The sequence below is a fragment of the Urocitellus parryii genome, chromosome 11 (genome assembly GCF_045843805.1).
Source record: "Urocitellus parryii isolate mUroPar1 chromosome 11, mUroPar1.hap1, whole genome shotgun sequence".
NCBI lineage: Eukaryota > Metazoa > Chordata > Mammalia > Rodentia > Sciuridae > Urocitellus > Urocitellus parryii.
In genome coordinates this window covers 27,919,222-27,942,693 of record NC_135541.1, presented here as the reverse complement: position 1 = coordinate 27,942,693, position 23,472 = coordinate 27,919,222, and the positions used below count along the sequence as shown (strand labels likewise).

Genomic DNA, 23,472 nt, shown 5'->3' with positions numbered 1-23,472 from the left:
ACCCAGAGATACTGGGAGACATGTTTGTGAGGAGGCTGGAGAGCAGGGAGGAGACCAGGGGAAGATAGATTTGTGTTTAGGACAGAGGTAGGGACTAAAGGTGTCAAATGGGTCTTCCAAAATGTCTCCCAGCATGGAGAGGCAATCTCTACAGGGCCTTGGGCCTCAGGCAGTACATGTAGGATGGTGCTCCTTTTCCTGGAAGTCCAGTTTCCCTCTCCCAACTCCTGCCCTGGGATGGACTAAGTAGTAAAAGGTACACATTGGATGGCGTTTCTCAGAGCATTTATTTATTCTGAGTACAAGGCAGGGGGTGGGGAGCAGATGAATGGGGAATGCATGTGGCTTGGCAGAGGAGCTGGAGTAGGCGCTTGAGAGTGGGGAGCAGCAGAATGGGGAGCACATATGTGAAGCAGCTGAAGAAAAGGAAGGATGTGAAAGGTAGCCATTAAGAGCTGCAAAGGATGGGGCTTCATTCTCCTAGGCCACCCCCTCCATGGATTCCCTCTTTCCCCTCTTAAGTTAAAAAAAAAATTCCTTGGGGAGGCTCAGGTGAGAGGCTAGAGGGGTCAGAAGTGCAGGTTGGTGAGCAGAGTTTGCTCTGGCCAGCAGAGCCAGGTTCTGGTGTGTCGGCGGCTCAGGCCTCCTCAGCTGTGGCGTCAATGCCCGCATAAGTGAAATTCTCAAACAGCGACATGTTCACGTAGGCCTGGATGGGCAAAATAAGCTTTAGTGGAGGCCAGAGATGGTGGCACATCTGTCCTCCTGTGTAGTTGGGGCATTTAAACAGACACTGATTTGTGCCGAGGCTCCATTACGCCCCCATGGCCAAGGTTGGTCTTCACCGGCCCAGAGCAGTGAGAGCATAAGACCACCGCTGGGGGTCTCAGGTGAGAGGCAGACACAAAGGAGAACTTTTTCTTCTTTTTGTTTTGCTTTTCCTTGTCTTTATGGATGCATTATAATTATGCATAATGGCAGGATTCCTTGTTACATATTCGTTCATGCACATGATATAACAATATAATTTGGCCAGTATTATTGCCCACTATTCCCCTTTCCCCCTCCCCCTCTTTCTTCCCTGATCTGTTTCCTCTACTTTACTGGTCTTTTCTTGATTTTCTTAAGGTCCTAGAGGAGCTCTTTTTTTCATGTATTCATTAGATGAATTGCTCATTCATTTATTAATTCATTTGCTTATTCATCTATTCTTAAGGCTATTATTGAGTCACCATTTATATGGTTATTTCATATTCCATCCTTCTTAAGATAATTAAATAATCACAAATTCATATAAACAACTATTTTAAAGTTTACTTATTTTAATATATTTCTTCATTATATTTATTTGATAATTCATTTATTCATAGTTATTAGAGTCCATTATTGAATTGTGCATGCATGTGATTATCGTATTAGCCACCCACTAATTCCTCTTATTTAAGCCTTTCCTGTACCATTCATTCACCCATCCAGCTTGGGTTAGTGGACCATTCATGCATTCTGCTCTGGCTCTGCCAGGTGAGGACAGGTGTCTCATCAGCCTGGACTGATGGCCTCCGCAGTGGAGGATAGGCAAGCAGTCTGGGACCAGGGACTGCAGGGAGGACTTTGCTGTTGGGGCTGAACAACAGCAATCCTGGAAGTGTGTGGAATGACCTTGTGTCTAATCCAGCAAGGGCCACAAAGGGAGTCTGCATGCTGGGGCCCCGGGATGATGACAGTTCTGGCTGAGGGAGTTTGGGTGGCCAGGGGTGGTGGGACAGGGGACATAGTGGCTGTGCTCTCTGGCATCTAGGAGAGAGCACTCCTGTGAGCCTGGGGAGCCCCAGCTCCATCACCTCAGTCTCCTCACCTTCCTGGCCTCCAGCATGCGGCCCAGCTGCAGAGCAATCTGGGCAAAGGGCGGGCGTTCATGTGGACGGTCCCGCCAGCACTGGCGCATCAGCTCGTACCTGCGGGTGGGGCATTTTGAGGAAAGGGGTTAGGGCCGGCTGGGGTGATGGGGCCACAGAGCTCAAGGGTGAGGTGACTCACACTTCATCGTCACAGTTTCGAGGCTGCTCCATGCGGTAGCCCTGAGGCAGCTTCTCGTATAGCTCCGCACAGGTCATGCCGCAGTAGGGTGTGCCTCCTGCAGGAGGAGACGGGGCTCCCTCAGACCAGGGACCCCTCATAAAGGGGTGCTCTGGGGAACAGTGGTGGGTACTCACCAAGGCTCACTATCTCCCAGAGGAGGACCCCAAAGGACCAACTGAAATGAGAAGGATGTACTTAGTTGCCTTCTAGGCCCTGGCACCCAGTAGTCTACCTATTCACGATGCGTGGCCTCTCCCAGACCTGAATGTGTCTGCTCTACAAGTGTCTGGCTTGGCCCGCTGCTCTCTCTGCTTCACTGAAGCTCCTTCATACCTCTAACCCTTGGTTCAACATAATTATAGCTAAGATTTTTATTGAATACTGACTACAGTCCAGGCACTGATATATATCAACTCTCACATCAGCCCTAACATATGGGCCTATTATTATCCCCCATTTTACAGAGGAGGACACTGAGGCACTGAGAGCTTGCCCAATGTCACACAGCTAATAAGTGGCAAAGCAGGAATTCAAACACAGGCAGTCTAGCTCCAAAGTCCTTGTACTTAACTGCATCTCACACTGCAATAACCTCCATGTAGGTATGTATCAGACCATCTGGGGGAGGGAATCTAGGGAGTCTTATGGTAGAGCAGGAAGTAAGCATAGAGTGGACAGAGGGGTGGTCAGCAAGCAGGCAGGCCAGGCCAAAGGGCTCAGGTTCAAAGCAGAACAACTCAGAAGACAGGGCTGAAACGTTGGGTAGGTCAGGTTCAGACTGAGATGGACGATCCTGGAGAGAGGGTGAAGAGTGCCAAGATGGCTATCTGAGGTTGAGGCATACAGAGAAGGAGTTGTGAGGATTGTGTGATGGTTAGCCATGCCCCTGCCTTCCTGACAGGAAGGTGAGAGCACGTCCCCAACGCCTGCCTTAGAGATTATCCATAGCATTCCCCAATCTCTCCAAGTCATTGCCCATCTGATACACAAATAAAATTTTCAGCTACCCTTACCCAAGTCCTACCCCTAAAATACCTTCCAAGACAAAACTTCCTTCCAGCTAGTCCCCTGCCTTCCCATTCAGGTGATGGGCACTGCCAAATGCTCAAGACACGCCAGTTTCACACCCAGCAGTGCCCAAGTCATGCCTTGGATTATCAGATGTTGCTGAGGTGTGTCTAGGTTATGCCTGCCTGATCTTTGGGCATCAAGCCCTCCTGCCCCTTCCCACCCTCACACTCACACGTCACTCTTGGTGGTATAGACACTGTAGTTCAGAGACTCAATGGCCATCCAGCGCACAGGGAGACGCCCCTGGGAGAGAATGGGTTTGAGGGTTTGGGTGTGGAGGAAGGGCCTGTCTGGAGGCTTTGGGGGACCAGGCCCAGCCAGGCACAGACCCTGCAGGGAGGGTTGACTGGGACTCACCATTGTCTTCTTCACATACACTTCTTCTCCCCGAGAAAGGCCAAAGTCTGCGATTTTGGAAGCAAGGTTCTCTCCAACCAGCACGTTTCGGGCTGCCAAGTCCCTGTGGATGAACTGCAGGCAAGGCCAGAAGTCAGGGGGAGCGGGAGGAGGGCGACTGGGTTAGCAGGGCCAGGGAGGGGCACCCTCAGGCTTTCAGGAGCCCCTTCCTCTTCTTCCCATCCACATAGGCCTCAACCTTGTGTCAGCCAATGTCTGTCTGAGAGAAATCAGTGCTGGCTCTGCTCCTCTCCTTCCTGAGACCTGGGCCTTGGCCAAGTTCTGGCTCATCCCTCTTCCTGAGACAGCGGTGGCCACATTGCGTCTTCCCTTCTTCCCATGCTCCCCATCCTTTTTCTCCCACTCTCTCCTCATTGGTGAAAGACCCTAAGCAACCCTCCCCGCTGAGTTCCAGTGTCTCCCCTTGGTCCTCCACCTTCCTCAGAGACTTCTCTTCATCACCCCCTCCCCCTGTGTTGGCCCCTGCCCCTCTGTTTTCAAGATTCTCAAACTTGACCACCTGTAAAATGCCTTCCCTCAGTCCCATGTCCCCCTCCAGAGGCTTGCTGTTCCCTCCTCCCTTTCAGGCAGGGTTTTCTCAGATTTGGCTCAGCCCCCCCCCCCCTTCACCGTTGCTGGTAGATCTACTCACTCCCTCACCACTAGTCACCATCTTGGGGTGCCAGCTCTCTCCTGAGTGCTGGACTGGCCTCTACAAGTGCTCACCCCCACACTTGCCCCAGGATTTCCCTCAGACACTCCAATTGCAGCACCTTCTCCAGACTCGCCTGAGCTTCTACTCATCGTTACTTGGGTTAGGCACCCTGGGCCATGTCCTTCCCTCTCACTGTCCCTCAGTTCCCACACCCAATTAAAGCCTGTTGATTTTATCTCCTGAGGTTGGCCCGCGGCCTCTCCTCTGCCCTAAGTCACCCACTGTGCTCACACAAACCTGCTTCTCACTCAGGTACTGCATCCCATTGGCAGCATCACTGGCAAAACGCAGCAGCTGCCGGGAGCTGAGAGTGGAGGCTGTTCCATGTTCTCGGGCAAAAGCTGGGTCAGTCTCTAGCACCCGACTCTTCCGCAGAAAATCTAGCAGGTTCCCATAGGGGGCATATTCGATGGCGATATACAAGTAACCTGGGAGTTGAGGAGATGCAGGGGGGTGATTTAGATGCAGCCCATCTAGAGTGAGAGCAGGTACCCCAGGGTAAGAGCTTACAGCATGCAGGAAGTGTGATGAAGGTGACCTGCAGCTCCCAGCAAGCCACTGATATGGTAGGGGCAGTGGCCAATGATGGGGGTGGGAGAAGGACAGGGGCCTCACCTCGGTTCTCACAGGCCCCCAGGAGGTTGATGATGTTGGGGTGATGCCCCAGTTTGCACAGGACCTCCAGTTCTCCAGCAAAGTCACGATGGTCATTTTCAGAGGCATACTCTGTAAAGAATCTAGTGTCACCCTTGCCAGAAATAACTAGAGAAAGGGCATGGACTGGTGAGGGCTGGGGTCAATGTTGGAGGGGTCTAGGTGAGGCTTGGGGTCTATGAAACAAGATAGAGGGCCAGGGCTGAGGTCAGGGGTCACTCTCAGGGACCTTTTAGCATCTTGATGGCTGCATTCATCTTGAGCCCATCCTTCTTGATCATGGCCCGGATGACTTGGCCGAAGTTCCCCTCTCCAATGAGGTCCTCAAAGGTGATGTCCTCCCACTCCAGCACTGGGTAATTCAGGGGTTCGGGCTGTGGTTTTGGCCGCCGAGTTAGTGTCAAGGTCCCTGAGCTGAACTGCAGGATGGTTTCCTCACCCTTCACAGGATGGAACAAATGAGCAGGCAGTTCACGCAAGAGACACAGGGAGGGGGCAGAAGGAAGCGCAAACATCATGCAAAGAGAAGGTCAGTGGTTAGAAGAACGGACAAAGAGCCAGACAGAGGGCCCTCGAGTGGTCAGCCAGGGACACACTTACAGACAGAGGAAGTATACTGAGACAGAATCATAGGTGACAGAGCCACAGGGGGGTCACTGGGTGGACTGATGTCCAAGAAGAGGAATGCAGAAGCTGTAGCATGCAGGTTTAGTAGGGTTAGTGTGGGGCTGTGGAAGGCAGAACAGGGCTTGTGGGTAATTTTCTAAATGCTATGATGTGAGTCAATGGAAAGATGATTTTCACATTTAAAACAGAAAAGAATTGGGATGAGCTGTGATGGGAAGCAGGGGGCTTCCTGTTATTGTGCTAATCCCACAACTAGGCTTTTTTTTTTTTTTTGCCAGAGTGCTCTGGAGAGGAATCCAGCCTTAGGTATATTTACTGAGCACCAACTACATGCAAAGCCCTGAAATACTGAGTCAATGGAGGGGTTTTCTTTTCCATAGTAGCAGCAGAAGAGAGACGACTCCTGTCCACCCACTTGGTGTCTAGCCATAGCTCTAGAACCAGGCCAGCACCCAAAGATACTAAGACCCTAACAAAGAGAATGTTCACTTCCCTCTTTTGAGTAGGAGGTTCACCTGGGCAGGACTGATGGCAGGAAAAAGGAGTAGCTAGCTGAACAGGATCAAGGGAACTGCCAATATGAGACCTGGAAACAGGATTAAGATAGATCTTGTGGAGCCTGGGGTTGTGGCTCAGCAGTAGTGTTCACCTAGCATGTTCGAGGCCCTGGGTTCAATTCTCAGCACCACATAAAAATAAATAAAATAAAAGTATTGTGTCTAACTACAACTAAAATAAAATAAATATTTAAAAAAAAAGACAGACCTTGGGCTGGGTTTGATGGTGCATACCTGTAATCCCAGTGGCTCAGGAGGCCAAGGCAGGATGATTGCAAGTTCAAAGCCAACCTCAGTAATTTAGCGAGGTCCTAAGAAACTCAGTAAGATACTGTCTCTAAATAAAATATTAAAAGGGCTGGGGATGCGGTTTAGTGGTTAAGTGCCCCTGGGTTCAATCCCTAGTACCAAATAAACAAACAATGGGATGGGGTTTCCTAAGTAAGCTGAAGCCTAGCTTGATGGACGGGGACTGAGGACATGGGTCACATGGATTTACATGAAACATGAATAGTTGCAGGCTTATACCAGAATGCATGCATCCATGCAGAGGTTCAGAGGCACACGAGGGCCTGGAGCTACACAGGCACAGGGATACACATACATCAGGAACACTTATATACATGGGAGGACTCCTAGAGGATGCATACATCTACTTGGACACAGCACATGAATTATATCTGTGGGCAGACACAGGTAGCAGGGACACATCTTGATATGCATTATGATAATATGAACGCTAAAGGCTGCTTTCTGTGCCACCTTCTCTCTGCATCTGTGCCCAACACCCTCCCTCACTAGGCAGAGATGGCTGGCTGTGTGCCCTGACCTCAGAGGGAGAGCCCAGACAAAGACACCAATTGAATCCCTGGATGGAATTTTTTAAAGGCATAGTAGACACTAGACTTGGACACTGGACTTTCTATTACAAGAGTCAGCCCTTGAGAGATAAAAAGGGGTTGTGTGCTTTTTGTTGTTTTGTTTTGTTTTAAATACTAAAGCTTGGCTCTAGATATCAAGTGCTCAGGCCTGGAGGGCCAAGGGCCCTCAAATCCTAAGTGACAACAGTGGGGAGAGTCTCAGAAGAAACATGACTGGTGGGATGGGCAGATGTGACAAAATGAGGTGATGCCAGGTCCCTGAAGAGGAGCCAGCACCCCTCCCCCATCCCATCTAAATGTTAGCTCTGAGGCCAGAGGGATGTAGAATATAGGAGGACTGAGAATCCAGGCAGGTTTGCAGGGAAGCCTGGAAGAGTGGAGGTGACTACTTCTCTTCTCAAGGGGTGCGAGTGAGATTGCAGGCCAGACTCAATTCTAGAGGGGTTGAGCCACAGAACATGCTGCCCTCTGCAGGGTACAGGCAAAGCAAGAATTCGAAAGGATGGAGGCTGACAAGAGGAGCTCACAGCCTGAGTGGCCTGTTGGCAAGAAGCCACAGTAGTGCTGAGGACATCAGTCACAGATGTGTGCAGATGGAGGGCCTGCAAGGACAAAGGCTAATATGGACTCCAGGTGCCAAGAGCAACCCCAGGAAGAAGGCAAAGATTGGGCAAGATAATCTCAAACTGACCCCATTCAAGCCTGGAATTGGCCCTGGTGAAATATGGACAAAACTGAATTCTTTTGAACTAGGAATACTAAATATTTCCCTCTAGTAGAATTGGGCTCATGAGCTGAATTCAGTTCTAGAGAAATAGAAAAGGATTATATTTTGTACCCTTAAGTGTGGTTCAATGTAGTCTTATACTTGTGACAGAAACACATGTACACGCACACGGTGTACAAGTACTTGTGTTTATGCAGACAGAGATGCATGCACACTGGGGACCTCGCTTGTGCACCCAGGGGTGTGGTTCACTGACCGATCCTGACTGGTAGGTGAAGGTGCGCCTCCGACGCACACAGCTCCTGCGGATGCACACCAGGGCTAAGAGGGCAGCCAGGGTGGTGAGGCAGGTGGCAGAGATGGAGCCCACCACAGCCAGGACCAGCTGCTGATCCAGGCCCTCTTCTGCTGCCCGGCTCTCTTGGACTGGGCCTTGGCTCTGTAGCCCTGGACACAATGAAGGACAGATGATGGGGACTCCCAGGTCAAGGAACCCAGAGGTCACCACAGAGTTCCACAGAGGGAAAGTCTGCAGATCTCAGTAACAGGACATGGGGAGGTACTGTGGGGCCAGGGGTGTCACAGGACAAGTGTGATTACCCAAGTACTAGGATCATGAAATGGGCAAGGTGGGGGCTTGTGTCACTTGTTGGGAGGGCCCCAACTCCAAGGTAGCTAGTGAGATGGAGGGAGTGCATGCTGAGACCAGCCCCAGGGCCCAGGTGTCCTGTGGGCTCTTCCCTCTCACCGTTGCCTAGAGTGGCCTCTTCTACCATGTTGCTCCAGTCACCAAGACCTTGAACGCTGGCCCGCACACGAAAGAGGTAGCGCGTGCTGGCATTGAGGCCACGGACGATGGTATTTGTCTCCTCAGGTCTGTCCACGTCCATCCACAGTGGGTCTCCTGAACCCCCAGCCACCTGCACCTCCACAATGTACTTGGATATAGGCCCAGATGGAGCTTCTGGCTGCTGCCACGTTAGCTTGATCTCAGAGTCTGAGAGGGCCTGGGCATGGAGATGTCGGGGGGCTGGAGGCCCTGGGGGAGAGGGGGAGCAGGAAGGCAGGGCTCAGACAGGACCAGACCATATGGTCATGGGTGAGTTACATAAGTTAGAGCTGTGTGTCCTGCTCTGTGGACTCCAGAATGGGAGCCACCCTGCCACCTGCCCCCTCTCCCAGTTGGATTCCTCTCCATCCTAAGGCCACATTCACCCACAGGCTTCTGCTAACCCTGTTTTTTCCATGTAGTACAAGTCCTCCCTATGTCCCCCATACCTTATGGTTCTCCAAGTTTCATGTCCTCCAATGATCCTTATTTTCCACACGAACCATGAACTCCTCTGTCCACATACTCATGGTGACCTTTGTTCTGGTAGCCTCTACCTTCCCCATGTCCCATGTCCTCCCTGGTTCCCGAATGTGTCCTGTGCTATCTCTATGTCCTCTTCTGTGTCTCTTGTGTCTCACGTATCCCCACGTGCCCTGTACTCTCTTCATCCCCCACTCATCACCCATTCCAGGCATACCACTGAGAGGCAGCAGCACGTGTGCAGGGGGCGATGCAGGACCTAGGAGGGTGCAGTGATAGAGCCGCACATTCAGCTGGTAGTGGGTGCCAGGCGTGAGTCCAGTCAGGAGGGCAGTGCGGGCCTGGGGGGATGAGACATTCTCCCGCCGCTCCTGTCCCCGTGCCCCGTCCCATAGGCGCAGCAGGAAACCATCACCCACCAGCGGCCCAGGCACCGAGGGTAAGGACCAGCTCACTCGAAGCCGGTCAGGGCCTTCCACATGCCAGCCCTCCAGCCATGGCTGCAACAAGGGCTCTGGGGCCAAAGGTCAGGGGTCAGAACTGTCCAATGGGTCTTCAGGGCTGGGTGGGACAATGATCCCTAGTGAACAGGTAAGAACCTCCAATGGGAAAGTCAGGGGCCCCTGGATGGATAAAATATGACAACCTGAATGGACAGGTCAGTAATCCTAGGGCAGGGCAGGAAGGGATGACTCTTGGCCTCTCACCAGGACAGTCTGTGGTCATGAGAGTGGTAGGTCCCCAGGTCCCCTCTCCCCCTTCCCCTGGACGGCTCAGCTGCACACGGACACTGTATCTTGTCTTCGGCTTCAGATTCATTAATGTCACATTCTCACTGGGGTCCACTGAGGGTGGGTATGGCACACATATCATTTAATGCCAACCATTCCAAAATCCACCTGCTCCCTTTATTCCCCCCTATTATACAACCTTCCTTCCCTTTCCATTCTCACCTCATCCCCTCACTATTACCCAACACCCCTGTCCTTCCCCCAGCTCTCTCCCCACTCACCCACAATGGTGGACCAGCGCATGGTGCTGTCCTGGGGCCGGTAGTACAGGCGGACAGAGGAGATGGGTCCATCCCCAGAATATGAGACCAATGGGGAGATCACGAGCTGGCGGCTCTGCTTGGCCAGGAGCCGAGGTGCAGTCAGGGGCACTGGGGGCACTGCCAGGAGACTAGGGGTAAGGCACTGCCCATAGGGCCTATCCTGTCCTCAGAAAAAGGGGAACACTGTGCTTTGCATCTTTATTTGGATCTGGGGACCCTCTGGACTGGGTGCAAGTAGACCAAGTTCAATAGAAGATCAGAGTGGCCAGGGCCCAAGTGGACACAGTTCTGGTCCTTGGGTGGCTTAAGATACAAGGATTCAATGACAAGGACATTGGTATCTCAAAAGATGTGAAGCAAGGGAATGACATGGTCAGCTGGGCTGGGGAAGAGCACCTTGTCCTGAAGTGTAATGTAGACAAAAGGGGCTGGAACACAAGGCGGGGAGACAGCCTGGGTGTCGTCTCTTCTCTGCCCCTCCCCTCATTGTTCACTATTCTCTCTCTTTTCACCACTCTCTTAATTAAAGCAAGGTGCCAGTGATGAAGTCCCTGCTCCACCCTTGATGCTTCATATGCATGACCTTTAATTCTCACAACTACCTTTCAGATGGAGCTCATTACCCCTGAGTCATGAATGAAGAAACTGGGGCTCGGACATTGAATAACTTGCCTAAAGACTCACAGATAGGAGGAGAGGGTTTGAACTAAGTGTGTCTGACCAGGTCACTTCAAGTCAATGGATTCTACCCTGAAATAGCTTTTATGTTCTTGCCCAGCTTCCTTACTCTGTGGTCACTGCCCCTATTCTGGCCTCAGCTTTTCTCTCCAGTTTATTGCATTATATGCCTTAAGAGGTTCCCCTGCTTCTTCCGAATATTTACTAGATGTGACTTGGAAGAGAGGGAGGGAAAGAGGGAGGAGGGAAGGAAAGGAAGGAAGACTGCTCAGGGAAGATGCAGGGTTGTGAGCTGAAGGAGCATCCGATAGCAACGAGCACATCAGCAGGAGATGCAGGTTTGTGAGGAGAAGAGGTCCAGCTTGGATACTGAGGAGCCCCTGCTGGTGTCTGCAGCTTATACAGAGGATCAGACATGCAGGCTGGATATAAAACAGGCCCTTGAATCATTCACCAGTTAACTTTCACACCAGTTTCAGAACCAGACCTCACAGAAGATGCCTCACTTCATGGAGGTCCTACCAATAAGTCTGGGGCCAGAAGGATCTGACTACAGATCACATGAGGGCATTACCAGACAAGGGTTGACACTTTTGGGACTAGATGTCATTTTAAAAATATCAATTGTCAACATATACTGAACACATATTCTGTATGAACTGCTTAAAGCATCATCTAGTTTAATCTTTTTTTAAAAAAAAGATCTTTATTTTATTTATTTATTCTTATGTGGTGCTGAGGATCGAACCCAGTGCCTCATGCATGTGAGGCAAGTGCTCAACTAGTGAGCTACAACATAAGCCTCTAGTTTAATCTTTGTAACAACCCTATCGGGTGTGTGCTAATGTCCTCATTTCACACGCAGACAAACTAAGAGTGGTTAAGTTACTTGCTTAAGGTAATGGGACTAGGAATGTTTTAAATTATTTATTTTATTTAGTACTGGGGATTGAACCTAGGAGCACTCTACCACTGAGCTATATCCCTAGCCCCTATTATTATTATTATTATTATTATTATTGAGACAGTGTCTCACTAAGTTGCCCAGGCTGGCCTTGAACTTATGATCCTCTTGCCTCAACTTCTCTAGTAGCTGTGATTACAAATGTGAGCCACTGTAACCAGCAGAACTTGGGACTTACATAGAGAGGATTTGAACCCAGGGCTCTGGGTCTGAAGACTTGGGAAGACTGAGAAGAGAAAGGCTGAAGGTGGAGCCTTGTGGAGGAGGGGGTGATGAGAGGACATGGTGAGGAACCTGGAAGCAGAGTGTGACAGTGAAAAAGAAGAAGGTGAGAGAGAGCTCATGTAGAGAAGGAGGTTAGAGGGAAAGTGGTGGGGTCTGGGGGTGGCAGGGCCCAGGAGTGTGACCTGCCCATGATATGGTGCCGAGAAGGTACAGGGATACCTAATTTGGGGAGGGGGCCTCTTCTCTGAGCACTCCTGAATGCTGGGAGTTAGCCCCTTGTTCACCTGGCAGACTTCTATGCAGTTATCCCCTCTGGGGAGCCAAGCAGATCACCCTTGAGTTCCATAGATCCTGTGCTCCCCAGTCCCAGCACTGAGTGCCTATGCAGGGAGACTCAGACACAGGGAGCAGTGTCCTAGAGGCAGAGTCAAAGGCACAGTGTGTGTGGTGGTGGGGGTGGGGAGGCATGGCTAAGCAGGAGGTAGGGAGAGATTGGAGGGCATCCCCCATTTCTGGGGTGTGGAATGTCCTTTCCAGATGGGACCAAGCTGTGCTCCAGCCTTGACACTGCCCAGCCCAGACCTTTGGCTGACCACAAACCCTCTTTGCCTGATGCTGGCCTGACAGATTGGATGCCCTTGCCCTTTCTGCTGGGATCCCCAGTCTGAGCATTAGGTAGATATCTGCCCACTGTCCATCCTCCATGGCCCTAAGACATTACTGACCTTTGACATTGACCTTAAAGCGCCGGCTGTCTTGACCACCAGATGTGTACACACGACACTCCCAGAACCCACTGTCCCCAAGGGCCAAGTGGGGTACCTCGAACTCAGCTGTGGTCCTATCTGGCTCCACAATGGCTTTGGTGGACTAAGATAGACAAAGAGAGGGGACAGACCACAGAGATTGTGCACCTAGGAGGCATATATGCAAATATGTTTGGACTATTGATGGGAGAGGGGCCCAGTAGCAGCCCCTCACCAATCAGCCTGACCCTATTAGAGCCATGCCCAGGCTAGTGGGTAGAGTTTGCAGAAAGTTCTGAGGGGATGGGGTTCTGAGGAATCAACTAGGAAAGTGGAAGGACAGGGGACAAAGGGTTAGGGTCACTGGGACTGACCAGGAGTACAGTGCCATCTGGTTTGCGAAGCTCCATGCTGCCTCTTACTGGGAAGGGGTTCCCTGAGGCTGCGCAGTTGATCCGGGGCATCGTCTCTAAGTTGAACTCCAGTTCTGAGGCCACATTGAGGATCTGGGGGATCTGGTCTGGGGAGAGAGAAGAATAGTGCTGGGACTCCCATGGGGCAAACATGTGACCATAATCATGAAAGTGCCCCTTGTCCCTTGCTCTGCATCTCAGTAGAGACACCACCATCTCACTCAAATTTGAAGGCCAGCAAAGTCCTATATGACTCCTCCAGGGTCCTCGTGCCCCATATCTGATTAGCCACAGGGTCTACCTCCTCCTCCCCGTCTCTACAGCACTCTTCCTCATTCCTCCATTATCCATGGACAGGCCCCTCACTATCCTCACAGCCAGCACACTGTTTGGGCCTCATTGGTTTCTGGTCCCCAACCACAGACTCCTTGGAGTCTCCAGCTTCCGCACTCTACCCAGCAGCAAGAGGTCCTTTCTGAAAAGAGTCCGACTGCCTCAGGCCCCTTCAACAAGTCTCCCTTACCCCTATCATACCAAGTGCAAACCTTTGACCTGATATTCAGAGGCCCCATGATTTGACCCCTTTGGACATTCTCCCTGCCCCTTACCTCATTGTCCTGATATGCAAGCCTGAGTTCCAACCCTCAGGCTTTCTCCACACTCCTTCCCTGTCATCTCTCCTCTGTCCTCCCTATCTAATCTCAGATCTCACCTCTTCCCAGAAGCCTTCCCCAACTTTCTCTCTCTCTCATGCAGGCCAGGAGCCTCCTGTGGGCTCCAGTGCCCTCTGGGCTGTCACCCTTCAATTTATGGGCCGCTGAATGGTGAGAACTCCTGCCAGACTATGCGGTCCCTTGGGCTGTTAGCAGAGAAAGGAAGGGCAAGGCTCCTCTGTGCAGACATGTTCAGTGGGGGCTGACTTGTCTTGACGAGTCTCTAATGCTCATACCTGACTTCTCACAGTGGACTCCATGCCACCCAGAGGGACAGACGCAGCCGCTGAACCGGTCACATGTGCCACCATTCTGACACTGGCACTGGAGGCGGCAGTCAGCCCCAAAATGACCAGGGGCACAGGCTGGGAACAAAGTAAGTATAGTTAGGAGGCTTGGTTGGGGGCCACGAGGGCACAGATGGGGCATGTGTTGTACAACAGGCTGAATGTAGAGGGGGCACAGGTCAGGGGACTGTAGAGGGCTTGGTGTGTAAGTCAGGGTCAGAGTGAAGGGTCCAGGCCAAGCCTGTGGCTGTGGAGGGTAGGTTAGTTCATACCTTCCTGGCACTGGCTTCCTTTCCATCCAGATCCACAAGAACAGCCATAGGGGTCTGGGAGGCAGAAAGTGAGACCCCGGCAGCCTGATGGGCTTGGGCACTGCTCCTGGCAGCTCTGTCCAAAACGGCCCTCTCTGCAGGCTAGAAAGAAGATATGTGGCATATGGGTCTCTGTTGGGTGCAGAGTCCAGGACTGAATCAGTACCCTCACCCTCCAGGTTCTGAGTCTTACTCCAGTCAGGTATCCTCTCTTGTCTGGGTCTTAGCGCCCCTCCTCCTTACCCTGCTCACAGCGGGTACCAGTGAATCCAGGGGGACAAACACATTCGCCGTCATGGTCGTGGCAGACACCTCCATGTAGGCAGCCTGGGCATTCCTTGGCACAGCCTGGCCCCCAGCGGCCAGCCTCACAGCCTGGAGGAAAGTGTCTTCAGTAACTAACCTTCACTCACCTACCCATGGCCACTGAGGACTGGGGAAGCTTCAGGGACTTTGGGAATCTCTAAGACCTACGGGAAGTATAGAGCTTTCAGGCTCCCATAACACCCATAACCCCTGCCCTTTGCTCCTGACCCCGCACAATGAGCCGAAAGAAGGCACTGCCCAGGGGGCTGGCTTCAAGGTAGGTAGCACTGTAGATGCCGCTTGATGGTGGCTGCACATTTGAAAGCTGCACCGAGAACCGTCCATCCCGGGCCTCCTGCCGGTCCAAGATATTGAAGTAGGATCCTGGGGGCGGCATGAAGGGATCAGGGTCTCAACACCGTCATATATGGGCTAGTGTCATCTCCCTTTGCCCAGGTCACATCACTGTGCCCTAGCACCAACCACCCAGTAAATCACTAAGTCCGGTTCAGTCCATCTCCTCCTCATCTGTGAAGTTTCCTATGCAGGTTCTCTGCCTCCAGCCTGGCTCTTCCCACCATCCTCCACTTCATTTAGCAGCCAGTGAGATTCTTCTACAACAGATTCTTCACTTCACCAGTTTGTTTTCACCAGTTTGGCTCCTGCTGAGCCCTCTAGCTCTAAACCTCCCCACTCCCTGCCCTGCCCTGCCGGACTCCGAACATTCCTGAATTGTTTGTTTCCCTTCTGGAAACATCTGGTATTTCAGAAGGTCCAGCCTTTGCTCTTGTCAGTCCAGCCTCCTGGAATGCTCTCCCTTCATCTTTGTCTGGCTCCTGCTTCTTCCCACTTCTTTTGGGTACACTTTCCATCTACTTTGGGTCTCACTCTTGCCTCTCAGCATAGAGACTCTATACTCTATGTCTATAAGTCTCCCTGCCTCCTCCTGCATCTCCTGTCAGTTCAGATGGCCTGGAGCTCAGGGTACAGAACCCTGGGCCCAGGAAGGATCCCAGAGATGCAAGAGTCATTCAAAGGATTGTGTATCTGAGGGCTGAGGCAGGAATCTTTGGAGCCATATAGGAAAACAGTGTTCTCCTATGGGGTAGCCAAAAGACAGAAAGGATCAGGATGGAGGGCAGACCTGGGGCTGAGATTCACAGGTGTGCCTGGATGGCTCTTGTGGACATTTGGGCTGGACAGGACTTTGATAAAGGCTGGACTTTCTTGGTCCTGTGTTGGACACATTGTTCCCAGTTCTCTTCTTCCAGTTGGGGACAGCTGCTCTTTCCAGGTGACACATCTGCCAGTTCCCAGTTAAGGATGAATACTTAACATAGTGCTTAAAGGGTAGCTGGCCACTGGCTCCTGATCCTCTGAGTATAGTAAGAGGGGGCCCAGAGCTAGAATGGAGATGAATTCAAGTGTGTTCAGGTCAAGGAGTAGCCCTGAAGGGTGGCCACGGGGACAACAGGTGTATCAGGGTGATGGGGCCCAAACTGAGAATTCTGAGGATGGAGGTGCTGGGGCATCAGAATTGTGGGTCCATCTGCCCAACCAAATGCCCCTCTCACCATTGCTCTTCCAGATCACATCAGTCTGCTTCTCCTTGTGCACACGTGCAGAAAGCACCACAGTGTCACCCTTGTTCACTGTATGTGTGACCTTGTCTGGGAACAGATGGGCTGTGGAGTGGAGGGAGAGTGGGGTCAGTGATCCAGGACAGTGCCCACCCACCCCCCTCAAGGCCAGAACTCACCCCCTGGGCTGTTGTGCACATAGATGACACGAGTGCGCCGCGACCCAGCACCACCCACGCAGGAGAAGACACCCACGAGGTCTGAGGGCTTGGAGAAGCCTCGAAGCGTGACCTGGTGTGAGCCATTGCGGGCCAGGTGCAGAGGCTGTCCGGGTGGAAGGGTGCGCACGATGCGGTCGTCCTTCTCCAGCAGCAGGGGCGGGTCCCAGGCATCCGAGCCCCTCCCCGCCCCAGCCTCCCCGGACACGCAGGTCAGGAAGAAACGCTGAGGGTCGGTGAGGCGCAGGTTGGCCAGCAGCGTCAGGTCCACAGCCGCGCCTGGGCCAGGATAGCAGTGACTCCATCATAGCCCCAGTGAACCCTTCCTTGTACCCCAGAACCCCCTATCCCAGTCCTCTTATCTTACTGTTCTACACACCCTCTGAAGAGGGTCCCCTCTTCCCACCCTCTTTCCTTCCCCTTTGGGACCCGCAGAGCCTACAGGCACTTCATTTTATCAGGTACTTCCATCCCCCTCCTTTCCCCTTCCATGTGCACTGGTCCTTTGCCCTCAAGTCTCTTCATCCTAAAAGAACAAAAACAAAAACACAAACCCTTCTCTGGCTGGACATTCCCCGCCTTCTCCTGCCACATGGCTTTCCATCACAGCCCAGCTGTCAGAAGTAATGATCTCTGCTCCCTGTCTCAACTCCTCACTTTATTCTCCGTCAGGCCCCTTTCCCAGTTCCTCTCCAAAGCTGGTTCATCAAGGTTGCCTCAAGTCACTTCTCTCTGCCCCCATCCAGACCAAAAGCATCCTTTAGGGCCCCCCTCCTTGTTACCACAGAAATCATGAAATATTTGATGTGTTGGGATTTAATTTGGGTGTGTAGCAGAAATGAAGCCAGTTCTGCCTGGCTTAGAGACAGAGGGCAGGTCCAGCACAGGCCTGGGGCCTAGATGGATGCAGACACAGGTGGGTCTTGGTGTTTGCTTTCCAAATAGTTTACTGTCTGGTTGGAGAGGCAGACAGGGACATAGCTGTCAGATGCAGGGTTCTGTGAGAGGGAGCAGAGGGAGGGGCACCTAACCCAGCCTGGGGGTGGCAGGAGGGTGGGGAGGTGCTTCCTGGGAGATACAACTTGAGGACTTTCAAAGCTCAAGCAGATCACAACGGGTGAGGAGAATGGGGAGGGAGGGAAATGGGCATTCTAGATAGGGGGAAAAGCTACGGAAAGACATGGAAGGAAAAAATGTTATGGTGTGGGGAATGGGGCTGTCCAAGTTTGGTGTGACAAGAGCATAAAACATGTGGTCACATGTGGGCAGAGACCAGATAGAGCCAGAGTCCAGACCAGATCCAGGAGAGCCCGCTTGCCTGCCTCAGTTCCATGATTAATTAATTAAATTAATTAATTAAATTAGCTTAAATGCCACTTAGCTTATCATTTAATGTTCTTTGAAAGCTTGATATGAGTAAACAAAGCTGGCATTTACTGACCATGCACCAGGTATCAAGCACCCTTTTGCTATTTATCCTGGAAGCCTCCAGTGAAGTTGATATTCTTTCCACTTACAAAGGAGGCAATAATAATTTTTATAGAGGCTTCTTTGAGCAAGCTCCCTTTAACTATCACCTCTGAGTCAATAACTCTGGGATGGCCTTTCAGCTCAGCGCTTCATTTCCGTCAGCCTTCCCAAACCTGCTCCTCTCTCCTGCTCCCTGACTCAGCAGACAGCACCTGCCAGCTGAGGCAGTAACTATGGCGTCATCTCGTCCTCCCACTGCCATAACAATTAATGTTTATTGGATGTCAATTATATTCAGGACACTATACCAGCCACTCTACTGATGTTCTCTCATTTTATCATCCTGACTGTCCTGGGAGGTGGGTGTTATTACCCCAGTTTTATAGGCAGGGAAAAGACTCTGAGAAGTTAAATAACTTGCCCAAGGTCACACAATTAGTAATGAGAAGCGCTAGGTTGTTTGATTTTAAAATCCACACCATTAAGCTTTGTGCCAACTACCCCAACTAATCACAAAATTCTGCAAATTGCTTCCTAAAAGCTTCCTGACTTTATCCCAGTCTCCCAAAAACCTTTGTTCAGCCCTTATCCCTAGTGACCTGGAACATTCCAAGAAACCACATCTACCTCCCCGCCTCCTCTTTCTTTCTCTTTCTCTCTCTGTGAGATATTCCCCTCTCCATGCTGGAGATCAAAACCAGAGCCTCATGAATGCTAAGCAAGTGTTCTACCACTGAGATATCACCACTAGCCCCTTGTAACGCTCTTGCTTGTAACTTCCATGGCTTCCCATTTCCTGTAGGACAGTGTGCACGCTCCTGAGCCCCTTGCTATACACACTCTGCCTCTCTGTCTGCTTTCCCTATTAGGACCCTTTTCTCCTGTGCTATTCCATGCTTCTGAGACTTGCATTGATTCTTCTGACTGCCAACTTTCTTAGTGAAATCTTTCCTGACTCTGTTCTTGTCCATTACTCTGACTCCTCCTCAGTGCTCCCCTAGAGCTCCTCATGCCTGTCTCTGATTAGCTCATCCCATGTGCTATGTTCCTCACTATACCACGAGCCACTCAAAGGCAGCTTCTGTGTTCTAATCCTCCTACCAGGAGACTGAAGGACTAAGCTTACTTAGAAATCCTTACCAAGTGCCAGGCTTTGTGCCAAGCAGGCTATGTACATCATCTCATTTAAACCCCATAACAGCCATAGGAGGTCAGCATTGTTGAGTCTCATTGTATAGGTCTGGAGGTTGCCAGCCTCGAAACTGATGGAATATTGTCCAGTGATTACCGGAATGAGCCCAATACACTGACTCTATAAGCATCCACTGAAAACATCAGTGAGTCTATAGGCCCTGTTGCTCCCACAGATCCTGAGATCCAACAGTCAATGGATGTTCTCCTTCCCTCCCCAGTCCCAGCATGCAGTGATTTCTAGTATCTGCCTAAGTTTTCCTGACCCTGATCTTTGCTTTCTGGAGGGTCAAAATCATGACAGTGATGATAGAGTTTCTTTTTTTCCCCCAATTTTTTTTTAATGTGGCAAAATACATATAACCTAGAATTTACCATCTTAACCATTTGGGAGCATACACTTGAGTGTTATTAAATACATTTGTAATGTTGTACAAACTTTACCACTAGCCATTTCCATAACTCTTTTCATTTTGTAAATCATAAACTCTATACCCATTAAACAATAATTCCCATTCCCCTTCCCCAGCCCACGGCAACCATTATTCTCCTGTCTGTTTCTATGACATGATAGGATTTCTTTGGGGGAAAATCAGGACCTTGGGGCCTAGTAATGGGATGGGGGACTCGTGGAAGACTTACCAACATGAGAAGCCAGGAAGAGAACAGGGAGCAGGAAAGGGGGCTCCAGCCAGACCATACTCCAGAGGCTGACCCAGGCCAGCCAGGACAAGCTGGGCCTGGGGTCAGTTGTGGGTCTGAGTACTCCGCCTGTGCCGGTCAGTAGGCCCCAGTGTTGGGAAGGAAGAGGAAATGAGGTGGCTCTGGTGGGAGGGGTGGCAGGGGAGAGGATGGGAGGATGTATCCTGCTTCTCAGTCTCTAGATCACCCAGTCTGGCCACCACAAAGCTGGGGATGGGTGTGGCCTGGAAGGCCCTGGAAGGGGAGCTATTTAGGTGGAGGTCAGGGAGGGTTATGGTAGAGAGAGACCTGGGAATGTTTGGGCGAATTTTCTATCCCTTCTCTGCCTTCAGTCCACAGTCTTGCTGGCATACAGGAGGCAGGAAATAGAGGAAGTCAGTGGCTTCCGCCTATTGAGGAGCTTTGGAGGGATGGCATTGTTCTGGGGTCTCCCCTCCTCCCAGCACACACACACAAGTGTGGCCCACATGATGCCTCACACATGTGCTTCAAGATGCAGACAGTTACATGGGCTCCTAGAGAGGAGTTCTCATGTAGCACAAGGATTTTTGGGACCTGAGAATGAACACACTCAAAAGAATATGGGTTCAGGGCCACAAAGAGTCTTTGAATCTATCTTGTGTACTTCTCTTGTTTTACAGATGGGAAAGCTGAGGCCTGCAGTGCTTGAAGGCACGCTGAGGTTGGGGCAAGGTGGGGATTGGAACTTCTGACTTGGTGCTTGGTTACTCGATGCTGATTCCTCTACAAGTGCACATGTTAAACAGACCCAGGGGAACCCATGGGCAGCGCGGATTGTGACATAGGTGCTCTCAGCTGAAGCTGCTGATAGAATGAAGCCTCAGCTCATTGTCCGCCTGCTGTCGTTCATTTTGCAGCAAACCCATGTCTATCCCTATGCAGCCAGGGAGATGCACCTACTCTGGAAGGCTTGGAGCAGACCTGGGAACAGACTCAGCCCCTTGGCCACGGCTTCAGAGCTCTGTGGATATTGGATCTGCTGTACTCTCAGCACACTAGCACCCATGCTCACCTCTAGCCACCACCGGCAATTCCCAGACAGAACATGACCTGCAGGTACAGAATGCCCGTGGGAAGGTCCTTTCAGGGAACAGCAAGAGGAGCTATCAGGTGGCCAGGGCTCACTGGTTAAATCTGTGGCCCCCCACTGCCTGCCTTGGATGGAAATGGTTGGGGTGGGCTGAGACCTGGTGCTAGCTTAAGTGACTTGGAAACCCAAACCCTCCCTCTGGGGCGGGGACATCTTTCCATTCTTTGTTCTGAATAAAGACTTGATTCTACTCTGGATCCCCCATACTCAAATTCTCTTTCCGATGGAAACTGGATCCCTGCAGGTGGTTCAGTTGGGTTATGTCCCTCTTCTGAAAATCTCAGGAAGGATTTTGACTCCTGGAGTATCATGAAAAAGGACCAGAGAAAAATCTGCCCACCTCACAGGTACTCCCCTTCCCAGGTCTGAAGCCAAGATGAGCTTTTTCTGCAGGGGCACTGGGTGGGAGTGGGAGTCAAAGAGTGATTGATGCCTTAGACTTCAGCTCATTTTGGGGCCAAGATTTTTGATTTTGGGATGAGAAAGGAGCTGGAAAATGCTGGGGGCATTTGTGTGGCAGGACTGTGGGCAGAGTACCCTTGTGTGGAACTTTCACTGGTTCTGGGAAAACCTGGTGGAGTTGATGTCATTTTGCAGTTGTAGTACGAGCAATGGAGCAGAATTTGTTCTAGAAAATGTTACAGATATTGGCAAAGGTTTTTTTTTTTTTTCTGAATGGGGAAGTTTGAGATACTGTGACTGGCACGTGCAAAAACTCTGGGCCCATCTGTCTTCACCGCTTTCAACTAGGAAACAAAACTCAGTTAATGATCTGTAGATAAATGAAAGGCAAATGTTGCAGAGTTTGCATACAAGAATTTGTATTATAAAACAATGTCCTATAAGTGTAAAGCTATTTTTACATGTATCACGTTTATATTGCAAGTAATTTAAATAGCATTAGTTTATACACAGCATATGCCAAATGAAATATCACAGCACAAACAAATGTAGAGTGGGTTGTGTATACATCTGCAGTTACAATAAGAATATTTAAGCTACCATGCAGATCTTGAAGTCTCACTCACTGGAAAATTATAGGCCAAAAATACTTTTTAATGCTGTTCTATGCATTGGAAGGTTAACCCACAGCCCAAACAAACCAAATTGATAATGTTAGAGCTAAAGTAAAGGTAACTTGTTAAAAAAACAACAACCCAAAAAGACTAGCAGCATGATCAACTCCTCATAAGGCTGATAATTCACTGCGAACAAAGCCACTGTCTTAAAAGTGATGGGAATTCCAGCAGGGCTTTTCCAGGTTACCAGGGGTCCAGGGTAGCCAAGCTTCCTGGTGAACACTGAAGTTGAGCTTTTAGTAAGCTCGATATGCCAGTTTTAGTTTCCAAATGCTAAATTTTAATGACTTTCATTTAGAATTAGTTAAGTAGTTGTAGTTGTTGAACCTAAAAAGAAAAGCTAATCAAGTTAGTTATCATTTACCTTTATCAACTGAAAAGAGGACTTGTGTTTTTGGACCCATACAAGCCCTGTCAGGTGCTCATACCCCCCAGTGGGCTGTAGAGCTAAGTAGGTCTGGGTTTGCATGGCAGCAATCATTCTGAGTCATCATGAAAACTGTTTGTATTTTTCATAAGCATCCTGTAGATTTGGGGCTGCTGCATTTGGAGTAGTCCTTCTGTAGGACCAGGTTAATGAAAATAAGGTTGAGGACAGGGATACAGCTTCACAGAAATCCACTCACATGTGCATGTGTTTACTGATCCATTCTCCATGTGCCAGACCCTGTGAAGGATGGGCGCCATGCCATGGAATATGATCTAACAATAAGAAGAGATTATTTCATGGCAGAAACCTGAAGACTTGAAGGTTCAAGGCACTTGTCCAAAGAATAGAGACCAACTTACTTTTTTTTGGGGGGGGGGCAAAAGACCTTATTTTACTGTATGCTTGCTTTCCTCCCTCCGTCCCTTCCTTTCTAGTACTGGGGATTGAACCCAGGGTTATTCAACTACTGAGATACGTCCTCAGCTCTTTTATGAGACAGGGCATCTCACTAAGATGCCCTGGCTGGCCTTGTACCTGGTGATCCTCCTCAGCCTCCCAAGACTTGGGATTATAGGTATGTACCATCATGCCTAGGTGTTGTGTTTGTTTTGATGCTGGGGATTGAACCCAGGCCCTTGCATATGACAGGTGAACACTCTACCACTGAGCCACATCCTCATCCCTGAGTTTATGATTTAGCAAATCTCATGATAATGTCTGACCCATATTGAGCTTCCTTAGGAGTGGTGTTTCTTTTTGGGGTATAAGTTCCAGAATAACAGCTTCAGAGGCATAGGGAAGTACCAAAAGGATCTGATATGGCCATAAGGAGGCACAACTCTGTACTATTTTTATTTCTGAATGTGATAATGATGTGCTGAAACCTTTGTCCTTGGCTGATGGTGCTCTTGGGAGGCGGTGAGACTTTAGGAGGTGGGACCTAATTGGAGGAAGTAGATTGGGGGTATGTCCTTA

General features: G+C 50.5%; 1 protein-coding gene and 1 long non-coding RNA gene across 3 annotated transcripts in view; one reads left to right on the top strand and one right to left on the bottom strand.

Moving 5' to 3' along the window:
- The window catches only part of LOC113189082 (uncharacterized), a 39,377-nt gene extending 25,235 nt beyond the window's left edge, over positions 1-14,142 (top strand). The window contains exons 3-4 of the long non-coding RNA XR_013342197.1: positions 11,842-12,043; positions 14,063-14,142. This is a non-coding gene — a long non-coding RNA (uncharacterized LOC113189082). The remainder of the gene's footprint in view (positions 1-11,841; positions 12,044-14,062) is intronic.
- Tie1 (tyrosine kinase with immunoglobulin like and EGF like domains 1) lies at positions 276-20,073 on the bottom strand. Of its 2 annotated transcripts, none has more exons than XM_026397716.2 (23): positions 19,818-20,073; positions 16,476-16,793; positions 16,291-16,401; positions 14,945-15,100; positions 14,654-14,785; positions 14,372-14,512; positions 14,049-14,177; positions 13,061-13,206; positions 12,666-12,810; positions 10,032-10,190; positions 9,727-9,864; positions 9,237-9,533; positions 8,456-8,746; positions 7,964-8,154; positions 5,145-5,355; positions 4,877-4,987; positions 4,499-4,689; positions 3,508-3,621; positions 3,323-3,393; positions 2,214-2,254; positions 2,038-2,134; positions 1,856-1,955; positions 276-709 (listed from the first exon to the last, which is right to left on the bottom strand). In XM_026397716.2, the coding sequence occupies exons 1-23, from the start codon at positions 19,873-19,875 to the stop codon at positions 638-640; spliced, it is 3,420 nt and encodes a 1,139-aa protein (XP_026253501.1). In that variant the 5' UTR covers positions 19,876-20,073; the 3' UTR covers positions 276-637. The 2 variants fall into 2 exon arrangements, with proteins under 2 accessions (XP_026253501.1, XP_026253502.1); XM_026397717.2 differs by having other exon boundaries at positions 9,237-9,278; positions 19,818-20,072.
- Between the last annotated feature and the right edge of the window lie 3,399 nt (positions 20,074-23,472).